Source organism: Ptiloglossa arizonensis, chromosome 13, assembly GCF_051014685.1.
Source record: "Ptiloglossa arizonensis isolate GNS036 chromosome 13, iyPtiAriz1_principal, whole genome shotgun sequence".
NCBI lineage: Eukaryota > Metazoa > Arthropoda > Insecta > Hymenoptera > Colletidae > Ptiloglossa > Ptiloglossa arizonensis.
Genome location: NC_135060.1, coordinates 426,284 through 444,510, shown reverse-complemented (window position 1 = coordinate 444,510; position 18,227 = coordinate 426,284). Strand labels below are relative to the sequence as shown.

At 33.3% G+C, this 18,227-nt stretch overlaps 2 protein-coding genes across 2 annotated transcripts; one reads left to right on the top strand and one right to left on the bottom strand.

Moving 5' to 3' along the window:
- Positions 1 to 171: 171 nt before the first annotated feature.
- On the bottom strand, positions 172 to 18,106 carry LOC143153973 (uncharacterized). The gene is made up of 5 exons (XM_076325673.1): positions 17,967 to 18,106; positions 17,436 to 17,677; positions 16,979 to 17,356; positions 16,707 to 16,901; positions 172 to 637 (listed from the first exon to the last, which is right to left on the bottom strand). The coding sequence occupies exons 1-5, from the start codon at positions 18,005 to 18,007 to the stop codon at positions 513 to 515; spliced, it is 981 nt and encodes a 326-aa protein (XP_076181788.1). The 5' UTR covers positions 18,008 to 18,106; the 3' UTR covers positions 172 to 512.
- LOC143153975 (uncharacterized) lies at positions 8,857 to 16,409 on the top strand. Its single transcript, XM_076325674.1, has 4 exons — positions 8,857 to 9,276; positions 15,249 to 15,573; positions 15,653 to 15,900; positions 15,975 to 16,409. Exons 2-4 carry the CDS (start codon positions 15,368 to 15,370, stop codon positions 16,145 to 16,147), a joined length of 627 nt encoding a protein of 208 aa, XP_076181789.1. The 5' UTR covers positions 8,857 to 9,276; positions 15,249 to 15,367; the 3' UTR covers positions 16,148 to 16,409.
- Positions 18,107 to 18,227: the final 121 nt, after the last annotated feature.

Sequence of the window (18,227 nt, the reverse complement as noted above, 5' to 3'; positions counted from 1 at the left end):
AAATTTATTATAATAATAGATGTTTATAATATATTGTAAACATATATAATTATAATAAAAATATAAACTGCGATAAAAAAATATTTTTATGATACCGGGAAAGGTAGACCTCGTAGACAGAGCTAAAACATCGTAATCGATAGAAACGTTTGGAGTATTGCTCCAAAAATATCAATAGGTAAGGTAAGAATTTATTTGCATTTGTTTATACATATTTTTTACACAGTAGCCAATCGTACCTTTGTATATGTCAATGTTCGAATATGCCGAATAGTTTTATTTCCATTAATTGTAGCTCTCAGCTAGTTGTAAAATTTTCACGTTAAGGAAATATTTCTCACACACTGTGCGCAAAAGAACTTGATCGTACCACTTATACCTTCGTGATAATACGAAAAAGTTTTTCTACACTGGGTATACGGATACTTCGTAGTGATCGTTTAAATAAAACCAACTCGTGGGTATGTAATAGTATGTAAAAATAATGGACAAGGAGAAGAGACGAAGTCACGTCACCGACCGGTCAGTAAACCAATTAATGCTTGTTTTTCCTTCTCTTTCTTCCGCACCGTTTCCAAATTCCGTTGCTTCCACGAGCTCTTACGTAGTTTTATAGGACGCGAGCCAACGTACCGCCCTGAAAACACATTTCCGTTGAGTTAAACTTATTACACGAATCGCATAGCGGCTAAATTTCATTAATTTATCAAACGAAATCGAACGAAATATCGAATTTCAAAAAATGACAAAAATACAATTTAATACTTAAAATAGATATTACAAAGTCACCGGCTTCGAGAAAATTATTCACGATTATTGAACACTCGCGAAATTAAAGGCAACAAATTTTTATGTCGATCAATTAGTCGTTGAATGTTGTTGGGCCTCCTGGGCCACCTCTGCGAATCGAAAACACAGATACCAGGGCTTGAACAGTGAAGGAATCCCATCTCGCGATAGGTCTCAATTCTTCCGGATTCAAGATGAATAGAATTTTATTCGAATAATAAATGACAAATAAAGATACAGTATAGCGAGCTGTTTACAATGTATATTCGATCGAATAAAATTATTCAGATACAATTGCATTCGTTCAGTTTTATTCTAGTTTCTATTTGAAACTTTCTTTTGCAGAACGAATAGTTCGGAAGATAATTACGCGCCTAGATTAAATCGAGACATCCTGTGGTAGCGTAAAAAAAAACTTTTCCGAATCTCCCTACGATTAATAACGCTAAATTTTCGAAATAAATTACTAGCCGTTCGTGCACGTGGAAATCGATATCTTAGCCCCGGAAGAAAGACAAATAAACTCTGTATCGAGTAGTTTTCCCAAAAAACAAATTACGATCTCCCGCACCCTCTAGCGAGCGTGAGAATCTTGACAGAAGGATAATATTGCCTACAATATCTTGGTATATTCAAAATGAACTCCTTGAGAATTCGTTTCAGTGTTTGTTCGAAGGACCGAAACCGCCCACGCATTGTTGTGAATACCTTCCCCCTTTTCGAATACCTCCACAGAGTTTTGGTTTGCATTGAAGTGTTCAAACAATTCGCCAACTACGAAAAAAAATGGAAGAATCGATTTGGAAAACATCCAATTTGAAATTTTAATAAACGAACCGCTTAACTTATGGAGTTTTAACAAAAATACAAACCATCTTTTACGCAATATACATAGTATACTTATTGATTAATTAAATGAATATCATTTGATACAAAAGTATCAATATTCTGTTAGATTCTTTTCATCTTACAAAATGGTCTAAGGAATCAACTTGAGAGATTTTGCTCCCGTAACTGCCATAAACTAACGCTAACCACTCTCCCGAACTCTGAATAAATATTTCTTCGCGATGGCCGTCCACATTCAGTTCTGGCGAATGAAAACTTGACTGTGCTGTTATCCTTTAATTATAGACTTAAATAAGGAAGTAATTTTTTTCTTTACGTGGAAATGAAAGCTTTCTCCTACAACGTCAGAATTCTTTCATTGCACAAAGTTCGTTAATTTCTAGAACACTTTCCAAGAAAAATTTTTATATATAGATCAATATAAACCTTTAATCCTCGAATATTTTTATATACAAGTTTAGGAACATTGAAACAATTTTTTGTTTGCATTTTCAGGAGTGTACATGCACATACCACAAACTGTAATTGTAAGGAAATACTTCTTAAAAATTCTTTCACTTCTTTAACTTCTTTAACTATAAAACTACACCATTTCATAAATTTTAAATATTAATATGAGAAAATTTGTGGATATTCTTTAATAGACAGTAAACACGTATTATGAATTTTAAAACAATTTTTTCGCCAATGTTTACTTTATAAATTCTCGAAGATGCTTCTTTTGCTTCATGGCGCTTACTCCTTAAGTATCTTCAAAATCTTGAAAATTGCATCATTGACGAGTAACTTTTATCAGATTATTTGCGCCCTTGAAACAAACTTAATTTCCCTTGAATATTTTTTTATAGCGTCAAAAAAGCAACAAAGTTATTTTAAGTTTTGAAATTTGTGCCAGCAGTTGTCAAAAATTAGCTATAGAACACAGTGTAACACAGGATTTTACACGGGAATAAAATCGGCGGGCCAAAAATATCCTTTGAGGATGCATCAATAAGAGCGGGATACTCGGCGAGGCACGCGACCTCGGAAGAACCATGAATTCCCGCCTCTTTCGCGATCGTCGCCCACGCCTCGGTCTTTTTTTATCACTTTCCGTCTCTTTTGGAAACACGAAACCCGACAAAAGACAGTTGTTGCTAGTGACGAAATTGAAGTTCAATGTGAACTCACGAATATCAAACGTTTCGGTATCTAAGCATCGTTTCGTTAGATTCGAGTACCATTAGCAGAAACAAATGTCTCATTTCGCGTGTTCGCGAAGTATTTGTGTCATTTAGTCAGGTTTGAAAGTTCAGGTTCGGAAAAATGCAAATGTAAGACAAACCAGACAACGATAAATGCAACATTTTAGTAGTTGGCTTTTCTTGAAATATATTTGATGTTAATTATTATTTTGTAAACCATCGATTTGTAACTAGCTACACTTACGAGCGAACACGAGTTCAACCATTTGGCGGAGCTCCTTTTTTAGATTTAGTATTAAAGATGTAAAAAAGGTACTCCAGTAACCTTATATAAATAAATTACTGAGGATGCAGCAATCAATTGTTTGAAATTCTCGCAATAAAGGTAAAGTCACAGATCAGTTGTATAATTTTAGTCAATGTGATCGCAAGGTTACACCTAGAACAACAAGATACATTGTGTCAGGTACCTCAAACAGTCACTCATATATCCGTTCAAAGAATCATCATTTCTGTGACTTGACCTCATGCATGTAACATACTATAGAACTCGGTAATATTAACCTGCTTTTTATCTCGAACAAAAAAATTTCACTAATTTTCTCGTAAATTTTTAATTTATTATTTGAAACAATATGAATTGACAGAAGGTGTTAAATAGAGAGAGGTTATTTAAATTGGATCACTTTGAACATTTTCTTAAATTGTAATATATATGTATGTATTTCTGTTGAGGTTAAATTGGGATCGGTAATAGCGGTGATATTGAAATAAAAAAAAAAGTAAAGCACAGTTAAATATATAAAATTTAATAAGTAAATATTCACAATATACGATACACGTTACAAAACGTTACGCACGTTGTACGAACAGGAAGATACTAAAGATGAACGATCGAAAAGATCAACGCGTCAGCTACAACAGCGCCACACTCGGATGTTAGGAGACTACTGTAACTTCCACCCACAATAATTTTGAACAAATATATTTCATTAAAAATACTTTTACCGATTATCATTTTGTATTTATTAGAAAATGCAGTGAAAAATATATTTCCTTTGATATATTATTTTAACACCGATTTATTTAACAAAATATAAAATAAGTCATTTAGTCATAAAGTAATAAGTTAATCTGAAATATAATGACTTATGTTTCACGTATTTAAAGTACTAATATATTATATTCTGAGTTGTAAACCTACCAAAAGTGTGCTTTTAATATTAAACTCTTCAAAATTAGATTACACTGCATAACAAATCAACTATTACACTTTCAAATATGAAATTCGATCACATACCACAATATTATAGCAGTGTTAAAAACATGTGATAAATTATATTATTATATTAATTTCAAGTATGTATCAACGTAATTCAATATAAGTAACACTACAACTAAAGAATTTTACTTACACGAGTTCTCCGAAAAAAAAACACAGAAAACATAATTACAAATAAACATAACTAAAATTTTTTAAAAATGCGTCCCAGAGTATTCTATTCTTATAAAAAATCCTTCATAAACAGCTTTGTGTCGATTGTAATTAAATAATCAAAAAATATATTTATCAATAGCGTTCAGTAATTATTACAACGTATTTAACATTTTTCATTTTCTTTCTGTTAAAAATAATAAATGTAAGGTAATAATGTAATAAATGTAATAAGGATTTTTTAAAAATATTATTCAATAAAAGAAATTGATTTTTCACAAAATAGTATTATATAAAAAGGTTCATGTGAATCCACTAATTTTATTTGTGTTTATTTTTGTGCATTGTTTTAATAAAAAACAATATATGTTCATATATGAGATAAAAGTTTCCCTTTATTGCGGGACTCCGCGAGAAGATGAAGTTTGAGAAACACGTTATCCGATACTTAATTTATAAGGTAATTTAATAAATGATATAAAAACACCCAAATAAATTGTCGTTTCTCAAATGCGTAAAAACCGAGATAAAGCAGTACTTTTTGCAATCAATCTGTGATTATTATGTATAAATTATAAACTCAATGATCGGGTCTGTTAGACACAAGAATTACTACGTTAAAACGTGTGCTGGTAGGTCGTTACTTTGTTCAAAGATTTGCGCTTTCCCAGTTTAGTAATTCTATTTGTCACCTTTTTCTTTTTTCTTTCTGACACGTCAACCTCTTACTCGCCCACTCACAAATTCTTCTTTAAATTCCATGAGTTCTTTTTTCTCGATAAATTTAGTTAAATTTTTTTTTTTTTACCTTAGACTACAATGTTGTTAACTTTTGAATCAATTCTCGAAGATACAATTCACACGCGCGCCTGTTCATTTGTACATGCGTTCAAACTACTTGTTGCGTCTGACCGAATTCTCGACACGCCACTTGTCGCTGAAACAGTCTGCATCAGGGATAAGTAGCGATGGGATCAATCCAATGGCATATTCGTTAATACCGATACATATCAATTATCCAGCATTGTGTTGAAATTAGACAACGTCGGTATACTTCACGAAATATTTCGAATAAAAGATGTAACGAAATGATTAAAAAAATTCTTATTATGTATATAACAAGAAAGTGAAAATACAATTAACACGTTCATTGCGGTACGAAACGTACAGAGTGTCCGTAAACGAAACTTTGAAGTGTGATTTTATATACCAAAATGAGACGAAAATGAAGGATAAGGAAACGTGTTTGACGCTTTGTATCCAAATTATTAAGTGTTGAAAATAGGTATAAAAGATGTCAGATGCGAAGGACTTATACTACTGCTACTGCAGGCGCGCGAATCTTAGCCATCTCGCGGCGAGGGCAGTGACCGACAGTACCGTAGACATCTAGAAGAACCCCCTTACGATGTAAGCAACATAATAATTTACAATATACTTTTTTGTAAATAAGTATCAAGTGGCACGCGAATACTTCTCATCGTATTCTCTCTACGAGCAAGAAACTCCGAAATTAAAATCCTGTTTACGCACACAGGTTCCAAGATAACGCTGAAAAGATTCCAATTGTGAAGACAGAGCATCATTCGGCCTCGGCGATAGATCGGAGAGATGTATTTGTTAAGATGGAGTAGCGCAATCGCATGTTTGTGTACGGTAGATGAAAATAAAAGTTGGAAATTATTAAAACGACGTTTTGAAGACGGTTGTTAAGCCTTTCAATAATACTACGCGTTTGCTTAGAGATATTGAATATTCCAGCAATTTACTTGAATTCAGTGCTGCGGTAGATTGGCCTTCGGAAAGCTCTGATCTTAATCCCCTTGACCATCGCCATTGCAACGTTTTGGAGAGAAAGGCTTGTTCTAAACTTCGGTGCAATATCGAGACTCTGAAGGTACATTTGACGTAGGTAGCGGTACATATGTATAACCATCAAAGTTGCGCAAAGAATTAACTTACAAACGAAAGTAATTCTTTATTCGCATAAAGAAATTACCTTCGGCTTTAATTTTCTTATTGAATAAATTTAGGTTTCTTAGCGACTGAATTTACAACATTACTATATATACCAGGTTGTTCCATAAATTTTGTCGTTTTTTCCATCGTAAAAGAATACTATGACCCTTTGACTTTGAACAACTGTAAATACACGAATGTGTCGACAGATTTGCATGAAACAGTACCATCTTTAGACAAATAAAACAACGAATCTAATAGCTCCATTTCTTATCGAACAACCTGTTACATCTTAAGATTTTTTTAAGAAAAATTTTTTTTAACAAAACCGATCGAATTTAAACGGGTCTTAACGAAACATGAACAGTGGTGCGGAGTCTGAACAATAAACGCTTGTTCAATATCCGAGACACAATACTATACTTTGAGAACACTTGCCATCTGAAACTTTCGTTTCACAAAAAGAAAGAATTGTATTGAAATTCAAAGCAGCGAAAGATCAGAAGCGTTGATGGACTTTAAATTGAAATCACAATGCTCGTTTACCACTTGGAGAATCTACAAACAATAACGGTTTCTTTTTAAATCTAATTTACTCGTAACATGGAAGTCCAACGAAAAGGCTTAGATAATAATATATTTATTTAATGCATAATTTTTCATTGCTGTGGAGCGTTATCGTCGGCAAAACAATTTCGATCGGCGTTATTACTATCGAATAATGTTCCGGTTATTTGCAAAATCTTAATAGACGAAAAACATGGATTTCAGTCGAAGTCGCATTTTTACCAGCAAACGCAATATCTATTGTACAGTTTAGGGATCAGAACGTTATAGCAGCATTTAAACCATACTACCTACGACATACTTTTTCTCAGTTACAGTAGTCCTTCGCTTTATGGGCGAATTTTTTCCCGATTGCAAGGTACAGAATCCCCGCCACTAGTTTTTTTCCCGTAGAAGACAGCCATCGACTCAAGTGGTCGGTAACTATGCCGATAAAAGCTGTCTGGCCACCGTGAGAGCTCTTTGTCGCACGCCACATCGAATTTCATTCAGTAATGAAACTTGAAATATTTCTATTTCTCGTTGCATCTTCGCGACAGAGTCATCGATCGATCGTTAAGATCTTCCCAATGAAAATAAGTCCAAACACGACGCTATTCGAATTATTTTTAATTGCGAGCGAAACAAAACACTTTTAACGGGAAGTAACATTTAATAAAGATACGTTACTTTTTATATACGATACTTCTAATTTGAATGCACACCATTCTGCCGATCCGGTGTACTTTTACGAGCAGGTCAAAAATTGTATATCCAGATTTCAAAATATACTTTGACCTATTTGCAACCGGCCGAGACGTTGCAAGTAGATTCGTTTGCATTCGATTACATGCTCTGATTCATAATCTGCTGTAAGCGCTTGTTCAAACGAATATGCTCAAATACGTTCGGTGTGTTGCAAAATTAATTTCGTTCGGGAAATATTTTGTAACGTCGATCGAGTTGTGTTCCCGCAAAAAATAAATAATTAGAAATAAGAAATTTGACCGCAGCGAGCAAGCATTTATCGCGTATTCGTGATATCGTGGTTTTACACTTTCAAAGTCCGTACGATAATAAACGAAAAAATTAGAAAAAAAAAAAGTAAAAAAATTATCCGATGAACGAGATTCGAACCTGTGATTTCAAGAAAGTACAAACTCTCGCTTCTACCACGTGTAATAGTCAGTTGTCTTATTTCGATGGAACGGGGCGACAAAAATTAATTATTCGTATCTCAATAATTATCGAATTATTATTTACATTTAATATTCTGCACCGAAACGCGTAGAAAGGAAGGATCGGAACGATCCAACTTGGATTTTGAGCCACTTTTGCAGAGCTTTCTTCCGTTAAAATGTTTCAAATATCCTAAGACGATCTCTTGCAATCCCTTCTCGACGAAATATCGCGACACAAGCTTTAGACAGACTACTTAAATATTATTTTCGTTGGAAACGCAGCGCGTGACTAAATTCGAAATTGTATCAATGGTAATACATTTAAGATGAAAATATTTCGAAACAACACGATTAGTATACTTCCATCGGTAAAACTACAATAGTATTCGAAGAAATAGTTAGGTCGTGGTATTTCAAATTGTCGTTCGGCTCTCGATAAACGAATAAAAGAATGTACGGAGAAGGGATTGAGAAAGAAATTGTCGTAGGACGGGAAATGTAGATTTTTTGTTAAATAAGAAAAATAGTCTATTCGAGACTGTATAGGTGATAATTTTTGCCTGAATATTCTGACGTATGTAGCAACCGGGACGCGTAATCTACCAGTGCGCGAAAGTAGATAAAAAATTGCGAACCATTCCGGTCCTTCCCTTATAAGCGTTGCCGTGCAGAAAACGCGTTCCCAAAAGTTTGCCCGCCTATTTCAGAGCCTGTACAATATACGAGCACCTTGAGAGACAATATGTTTATTTTGTAATCGAGCGTGTCCCTCGGTGTGCAATAAATATATCGACGGAAATATGCGTGCTATTTCACATCCACCGCGTGGTCACCGTGGATCGCGCAGAAATTCGTGCGACTCTGATTCATCTCGAGTGCGAAACAGAAGCCGAGGAGGCGAAGACCGATCGGCGGAAGAATGCGACGACCACGGACGAAGACGACGATGACCATCCGGGGGACGATAACGACGATGACGACGACGATGACGGCGACGATGACGACCGCAACGACGACCGACCGCGAAAAAACGACGCGCGACCGTCCGACACTCGAAGACAACGTTCCCGATTGGTTCCTTCGCATCAGGTGGAGGGGTTACGGGAAAGAACGGTTCGGGTAGGGGTTGTTGAATGAGTAGCGGGACGACCGACATCGCGACGCACTCCGTCGCAGCCACCCTGACGGGCAACGGATGTCCGAGTGCTCCGTACCTGACTCTCCGACTCGCTAAGAACACGAATAGGTAAGACGAGCACCAACACCCGACGAGTTTCCACCAGAAACGAAACGGAGGGACGACGAAACGAACAGACGGTCGTGGGTTTCAACGGTGAGTCTTGCATACAGTTTGCCTTGATAAAACGCCAACCGAACAACCTCGTCTCTATTCACCGAGAAAATCTCTATCGAATCCCTCCTTCCCGTATTATTTGAAAGCTACGAACAAATATTTCACGGTATTTTTACGCGCACTTGAAAAACAACCGATCGTGTAAACATTTTGACATTTTCAAACGGTTTGAAGATTTCTCCGTTTTATTTTTATTGCGACCACGGTACCGGATTCAATTTGAGATCGTATCGATAGCGATATATTTGCAACGGAGATTTTCTTCGATAACACGATTAATGTATTTCCATCGATAGAAACAGTGTTCGGATTTAATTTATACACTACGATCGTTCGAATACAACTAAAACGAAGTGGCGTATGTTCGTTTATATAAAAATATAGGTGGCAAGAATGGTGTTTTATTTCATAATAAGATACACTCGTCGCGCGATATCCTCCTGCGATCGAAGAGACGCACAGAGGATCGAGCAACGAGAAGGAATAATAAATTGTCGCTCCGTTGCTCCGTGAGCAATAAAAAAGAAATAATAATAATAATAATAATAATAATAATCGGCAATTTCTTAGCAATAAAGGAAGAAGAAATGTTATCGTTTCGTTATCGTCGCAGCAAATATTGTTTAGAGAACAAGAGTCAGCCGGTGACTACGCGGAGTTCACTCGCGAATGCAAGATGGTTTTTAGGAATTAAACTTCCGCCCATCGTTTTCTAAGAGACGGAGCTTTTCGAATAACCTAACAGTTATTATTCGATTGTAAAAATAATATTTACCGATAGCGAAACACGATATCGAACGCGACAGTACAAAGTACATGAAACGGTTCGTATTCTTCGTTTAAGAATTGCTGCTGTGTTTTCGAATAACTATTATCACTGTTGACCAACTCTATTCGCGTTAAATCTATCCTATTGGTTGCTTTTTCATGGTTACTTAAACTTCTTCGACGAGAAATATCTTGACACGATGATCGAGTAATTTTTAAACTTATAATAATATCACATAATAATTTAATCCTATAGCGTTACATTTTTTGGTAAGTGGTATCGCAAATCTAGAACAAACTCTAAGAAAAATCTGTTTTTATTTTTCAATTGTTTGCATTTTAGACAAATATTGGTTCGTATATGTATCATTGAGCATTTATATAATATGTTGTGCACACAAAATTTTCGAAAAATCAACAAATATGAATCACTTTACACGCGCGACTATATTTCACAGAATACTGAAACGGAAGGGAATTAACGTGAAATCAAGTTGATGCAAACATGCATCGTTATGTACCTATCGCAGCGTTAAGACACTCTATGCAATAATTAAATTTTTTATTTAATTTTATCGTAAACGAATCGCAAACAAAAGATTCAAGTTCTTTTCCTCGTAATTTTCAATTTAAATTTGTTCAATTCCAACTATCGTCACGTTTCTAAAATGAAAATACAGAAGTCTATTTTACCGCAATTCTAGAATATTAAGTCCTACCATTGAATAGTTCGAAAACAGAAAAAATCAAAGAAAATGTCACAAAATTCTCTCTCACCGATTGGAACATAATAAACAAATTAACGAGAACTCTTAAGTGCCATCTCCTACGGTGATCTCGAATACGACTTCTCCGAGTAGTTACCTATCGCAAGCGGAAATTACAAAATTGAAGGTTCTATATAATAGCAGTAATAATCAATTTTCCTTTCCTATCGATGCAAACTTGACATTTACCAACAACCTATTAACAATGTAATAACACGATGCAAAGGAGTTAAGAAAATACGTATTTTCTTCGGAGATTGCAAGAGTTATGGAACTCTTTCGATGGATTCCGTTTAATCGATTTATTGTAGTAATTAACAGTAACAGTTTCAAAATAAAACTTTATTAAAAATCCTATTACAATAATTAAAAATGATACCGTTAACGATAAAATCGATTTTAAACGGTTGAATTCGTTTTATCGTAGTCTACACAATGTTTAATTTATTTCAACGTGAATTTCAAGTTGCTGCTAATACTCCACGCAAATAGTTAAAGATTATCCAAGATTACGTTGGTAAATACCTACGTGACCAGAACATGAACGAAGCCAAAAGTTGTTTTAAATTCATGGAACCATTTTTGAAATTTATATAAACGAATACATCATGATACTTTCTAACGAAAAAAAATGTGCTTTATGTGTACAACGGACCGACTTAATTTTATTTCTTCTTTATTAAAGAAGACACAGAAAAGTTTGTTTAACTTTTTAAAATTTTCTTTAAAATTTGTTTGAAACGATTTCCAATATTTTTATAAATAACGAATATATACCAGGAAAACCACAAAACTACAGGAGGTGACCATCGTTACCTATAGGTGTATTTTGCTCAAAATTGGATCAAAATTTGAAACGAATAAAGAAAACATAAAATTTCATCGAGATCCATTCGGATGTTTAGTTATAATTGTGTTTATAAACACACACATATATAGCACATTAAGTAAACATTTTTGTTTTAATAATCAAAATGTAATTATGTCTAAAAATGTAGTTTTCCGTAAAAACAATTTTTTCAAATTTCTTCGACTACAGATACTACCCTTTTTTATGGATCGGCAAGTAAAGATGAAATTCTCGTATCGTAAAACCTAGTATAGTACTAGATTAAATCTAGTATAAGTTTTATCGAACGACAAAACTTATCGAACAACCTATTATAATCCTAAATAAATAAATCTTCTTCAGACGAGCCCATCAGTGATTTAAAGACAAAACGCCATGTTTTGGAAAGTTAAAGATAAAATTGTACAATTTATAATCGGCTGAATATACTAGGTCAAAATATTACGAACACATGATTATTATAACTAAAGTCGAATACGATCGATATATCAAACCAATAAAAATTATAAATATTTTAAAATTTGTCGAATGATATTCGTGTTCGTTATTTCATACGAATTGATAATTAGAACGATTTGAATATAGTACTCCCTGTCAAGTTGCCACCATTTCTTCCCATTAAATTGTCGCAAAGTTATTCCAAACACTTCTTGAAACTGCTCACTGTTTATTACTGTCAATCTCGATGTACAGTATTGATCTTAAGGTTGTCACAGACATCAGAGAGGTAAAATTTGATCACTATTATCACCTAAGCTGTCTCGAATTTGTATATATTGATAATGAGAGTGAAATACAGCTAACAGTTGTGAGAATGACTCTGTGACAAGCTGAGGGACAGTACGGTCGAGGGACACGTAGCGTTTCGAGTTTGTGTCAACCTGACAGACAATACTGAAAAAATATGGCTTATCGAACTGAGCCACGTACTCGGGCATTAGAATAATAATATAAGTGGTATACGAATTATTTCGAGCGATTCGAATTTATTAAAAAGACATTTCAGTACACGACTAGGTTAGGACATTTAATATTCATTTTATCCGACTCTGCTAATAACAGTTACTCCAAAAGTCTGTCTTGCAACGTAAATAAATATGAATTAGTGCCGAGCAGTAACGTTCTTGTAGTTAGTTTACATATCTATTCTGAAATTATTGCAAAACCCACGGTGTTCTTAATTAAAATTACATATTTCACCTGGAAATAAAAAGACAAGGCGCATCAAAAGTTTTTGTTACGAGAAACGTCCTATTCTTTTACCCCTATTGTCAAATAATAGATACTTGCACGCATCCCATAAATTTCAATGCTCGTTATATCGTTGAATTTATTCAAACGATAATTATCGTGAAAATGTCCTGAATCAAAGTGTATGGAATTTACATCCTACGTAATGTAACATTTGTATTTTACTTTCTGTTCAATAATAGTTTTAAAGTAAAATCGTAATCATCGTAATCTAACTCGATGATATTGAAGTAAATCAAAATTTACGTAATAAGTATTTAAGAAAGTAATAATTTGAGTTGATTTCAATACTTTTAATACTTCATTCTATTTTTATTCACTTGTGGCGATTAAGAACGGAAATGAATATATGTGATATATTTCTTTTAAAATTTAAAGATTGGTTATAAATTTTTTCAATTTCATAAATTTTATTAATGATTTTTCTTTAACTAAAATTCTATAGAAATAACAATTATTATCAATAATGAATCAAGAGTATTTTATTCGTTATTAATAATTATTTATCTGAATAGTAACGGATAAACATTTGTTTATCTAGTATTAGTTATTAAGTATTTAGTCGCGAAACGAATGAACATTTATTTGTCTATTTACGTTATTCGATTAAAACACTTTGTTCAATGCTGAAGAATAAAAAGTTATCCGTAATTTATATTCGTTATTTGATATTTTATTTGATTAAAATTGAGCCCAACGCTAAATCGCCCGTTTAATTGTAAGATATTTAAGTAAACTTCTCTTCATTAAAAACGAGTACTGTGAATAATAAGTAACGATTATTTGAATGAATTATTTGAGTATAACAATTTTATATAGATAATTACCCAAAAATTTATTCGAAGTTACTTATTCAAAGTATACCCAATTGATTCGTCGTAGTGAAATGATTAAGTTCACGTGTACTCTTATACTGAAACATGTAATACATATAAGTGAGGATAGGATCACGTGTTGTACTGCGCGTAACTTTAAAAAAAAATTCATGTGAACCTATCTACCCGTGAAATAATAAACTATAGTTTTAATGCGTAAAGAAATAGTTGGCTATAAAATATAAGCTCCATCGGGTAACGAGAAAACATGACCTTGAGCTTTTACACATAAAACTCTCCCTCTCCCCCCCCCCCCTCTCTCTCTCTCTCTGCGTGCGCGCGCGCGCGTGTGTGTATACGTGGATAGCAGATTTTTTATGACCTGTTGTCGAAAAAATCGTTTTAGGCTAGCTATTTCGGTAGATATAATTTAAATTTAGAATTTTTTACTACAGAATCATCAATCTGATCAGAAGACAATAGTTTTAAAAATGAATTACGAATTCTAAACAAAGAAAAAGATTAATAATACGTCAGAGAGAGGAGTTAAATCGATGAAAGATAATAATAAAATAATAGCGAAAAACGAAGATCAGAAGCAGGACCTAGGACCTATTATAAGTTGTAGAAAAGAAACATTTTTAGAACTAACAAAATATACCGGTTCGATAATAAAAATAAATTTTATACTTGCTAAATACTTTTTCCTAAAATAATAATATATTTTTAAATCGTGCATGGAATTGGAATTTATTTTACTAACTCTTCAAGACCAAAGAAGGAACTCTACACACGACCGGATTCGATTAGCTATTGAAATCAAATGCGCCCTTCGTCCGAGGTGATATTAAAAAGTTGTTTATATATCAGTAAATGCAACAAAATATAATAATCAGGTAAATGGATAATTGTGGTACATTGGGTACATTTCAATAATTAAAAACTACCGTAATGCGTATGTATACAAGTACCTACATGAAATATTTTGAACATGATACTCCCTTTATAAATATTGTAAATTATTAATTTACAGTTACGTTTATTAAAAAATTATTTAATTCATTCGACACTGTTAAATTTCACTTCTTAGTGAAACGTAACGAACAAATGGTTTCTGGGGAAGAAAATCGATTCAGCGATCCGCGATCGATCAGCGTTCTTCAAATCGTTCACACGCTGCTCTCGTTGTCAAAAAATGACAATGTCTTTTTCTATCGCAGCCTGATTCCATGCTCACTAAAATTAGCAAGTGTGCGAGTATCATCGTACTAAATTTAGCACAGAATGTTGTATAAATAGTCGTACCCATTGCAGAAATTTCTCGAAAACGTAAACAGCATGCTTGCCTGTCATCAAATAGAGAATTTTCAGGGTACCTAATAATCATCGTCGAGCCCTCAGAATGTGGATTTTGACTGGTGTCGGCTACGTTTCTATAGCATTAAAGCTATACGCGTAGGCATATACAAAATGTCATTACTTGAATCTTATGCTTTTCAGAATCAAAGGAGAGAAACGAAACAACACGCCGCTGTATTTAAATTACGAATCGTTTCACAGAAGTAGAAACGTAGAACGAACACGAAACCGATATCGAACGAGAAGTAATCGCAGGAAAAATGCTCTTCACCACTATTATTTTTGTCTCTACCTTGATGTCGTGTCAAGCTATACCCTTGATAGATTTGAAGAATGCATTCAAACAAAATGCATTAGATACTGTAGTCACATCTGCATGTTCACCCAATGGAGACTGTTGGGAATGGCCAGAAGAAAATGTTCTTGAAAATGTTGCTACTGTACCAGACGACTTACCAATACCAAAGTATCTATTTCTTTCAGTCTATAAGTAACTGAATTTTATCTAATAAAATATTGTGAAATAATACTTTTATGGTTTTCAGAATACACATTCGACGGGATGCATCGAATGTAGATCCGAATACAATAATAGAATCATGGAACAATAATGCTCCAACAGGAGATAGAAGAGATCAGTTATCGTCAATAATTACCAAACAAATTGGAAACGGAATATCGAAAAAGGATGTACTTATGTCTCGTAGTAGAGGAGCTGTTGGAATGCCCTTTTCTGTTTTATATATGAATCCACACAGTTTACGTGGAAACCATGCCAATAAGAAAATATCAAGTAAGGATCATAAAAGAACATAACAGTACATTATTAGTTAGATGCACAGATGTATATGGGACGTGTTATTTAAGGCACTACACAACAGCAACAAGTGGGTAAAACAGCTGAAACTTCAGCACTGTCCGTGGGCAACCCTAATTATCGGATTGCGTTACGCAATGGGGCTTCTTCGCAACCAAGAAGACAATATTCAATCATACCACAGTTATTTATATCATACGGATGGGGTCCATTTGACAAATGAAAAAAACTTATTATGTATTTAAAATATTTCACTACGAATGGAATATTGATCTCATAATTTTGGTACATAAAGTACTCGTAGAAATTTTGAGTTACATATAGTTTTTAGTAAGTGACATCTTGACAAAATCTCTATTTATGTAAAACATACTCATTATTATGAATTACATTGTAAACTTTTTTATTTTTAACATATTCAGAAATACTGTGAGACTAGTTCCTTCAAATTCTTTACTATTTATACATAATATTTTGTAAATATTATTTAAATTTCCTATTCTAGTCTATATAACATTTACTTAATATCGTTTACTAAAAACGGTCATACTTGAATTTAATTTAAAACACGAATCCTGTCTTAAAGAGCCTACTCCATAATTACATCTTTCTTTTCTTATTTAATTCAACATTATATAAGAAAATAAATTTATACTTTCTACAAAAGCTTACTTCTTATATACCAATTTGGAAAAACGAAAATAAATTTTCCTTTGTATTTGAATATAGAATAAAACACCTTAATTTAAATTATTATAATAATAAATTATTTTTCAACTCACCATTCATTTCTTTCATTGCTTTAATGAAGTCTTGTGGATCCTTGAAGGACACAAATCCAAATCCTTTCGTCTTATTTGTTCTTTTATCTCTAACTACTTTAGCTCTTTGAAAACTTGGATATTTTCCAAAAACTCTTACTAACATCTCATCCGTGACATCGTTTCCTAGATCTCCGCAAAATATTCGGAAATCATCTATAAAAAAAAATTGTAAAATATGTTTAAAGCAAAATAAAAGTCATAAATAATATAAATATAACTAAATTAATAACCTTCGTCCCATTCTAACAGGGAAGGATCTTCCCATATCTGTCCACCAGCCATTCGTATAATCTTTTTATTTTTCTTCCCTTTACCCTTCGGATGAGTTTCTTCTGCACTAGCATTTGCCATTATAGAACTAGCCTTTCCTTGACTGATTGCTAATTCTGCTGCAGTACTAACACCTTTCACCTTTGGCTTCTTTTTGCTGTCATCCTCTGGGATTTTTGTATTGATAATCTGTTCAATAATTTCTGGATGAATCATTGGTGCTGATGTGGATTCATATGATTTTGGAGTAGCAGTTAAACACGGGTCCACCATATTTGGTAAATACGGATTACTTATCTGTGCAGGTGACGAATATGTTGTAATAGAAGGAACCGTACCTATAACAAAAATATTTCTTTGTAATAAATATATTGCAAATATAATTTTCATATAAAAACACCTGTTACAATTATTTACCTTGTCTTGCTACTTGTTGCGGAATTAACATTGGTGGTGGTGGTGGTGGTGGTGGCGGTGGAGGTGGAGGAGGTGGAAATCCAATCATTGAAGGAAAAGCTAATGTAGCTGCAGCAGCAGCAACAACCGGTGTTGGAAGTTCATGTTGCTCCAATTGTCTAGCTACTTGATTATATGTATTTGCACCAATTACCGGCCTTACCATTGGTGTGACTAATTGACTACCAATTTCTGCTTCAAACCTAGAAGATTGTTTAAACTTGTAATGAATTTAAACTACTTATATTTCAAAGTTAAGTTTTTGATAATAAGGTTACCTGTACCTAAATTTGTATTAATTTATATTTTCTAATAGATGAGTCATTCAGTACAATTTACTGTATAATTTATAAATAATGCAACACTTTCAGAAACGTAAATGTTAGAATCAAGAGTATGTTAAAAGAAAAACATGCATACACTTAAAAGAAACAATGAAATAAAAAGTCTATAAAGGTTAGAATGATAATATGATTAATAACTACACAATACCTGTTCATTTCATCTTCCATTTGACGAAGTTTATCTTCCATTTTAATGCTTTTATTATATTGTCACCTTTTCAACAACTTAAGTATACATCTACCATCTAACAAATTATTTATTATAGGACAGAACTCCAAAATGCAAGAACTATTTATACTCGGAAGTTACTGAAGGCTATTCCAGTACTACCAACGTAGATTAAAGAAGAACAGATTTATAGATAATATTTTATTTACTTGTTATTACTATTAAAAATGCACAACGTCG

Excerpts from the sequence above, each read along its gene's own strand:
- LOC143153975 (XM_076325674.1), top strand. The coding sequence starts at position 15,368 with ATGCTCTTCACCACTATTATTTTTGTCTCTACCTTGATGTCGTGTCAA. Across the intron at positions 15,574-15,652 it reads GACGACTTACCAATACCAAA|AATACACATTCGACGGGATG; the intron begins GTATCTATTTCT and ends TATGGTTTTCAG. Across the intron at positions 15,901-15,974 it reads TGCCAATAAGAAAATATCAA|GCACTACACAACAGCAACAA; the intron begins GTAAGGATCATA and ends GTGTTATTTAAG.
- LOC143153973 (XM_076325673.1), bottom strand. The coding sequence starts at position 18,007 with ATGGAAGATAAACTTCGTCAAATGGAAGATGAAATGAACAG. Across the intron at positions 17,357-17,435 it reads GCAACAAGTAGCAAGACAAG|GTACGGTTCCTTCTATTACA; the intron begins GTAAATAATTGT and ends TTTTTGTTATAG. Across the intron at positions 638-16,706 it reads AGCAATGAAAGAAATGAATG|GGCGGTACGTTGGCTCGCGT; the intron begins GTGAGTTGAAAA and ends ATGTGTTTTCAG.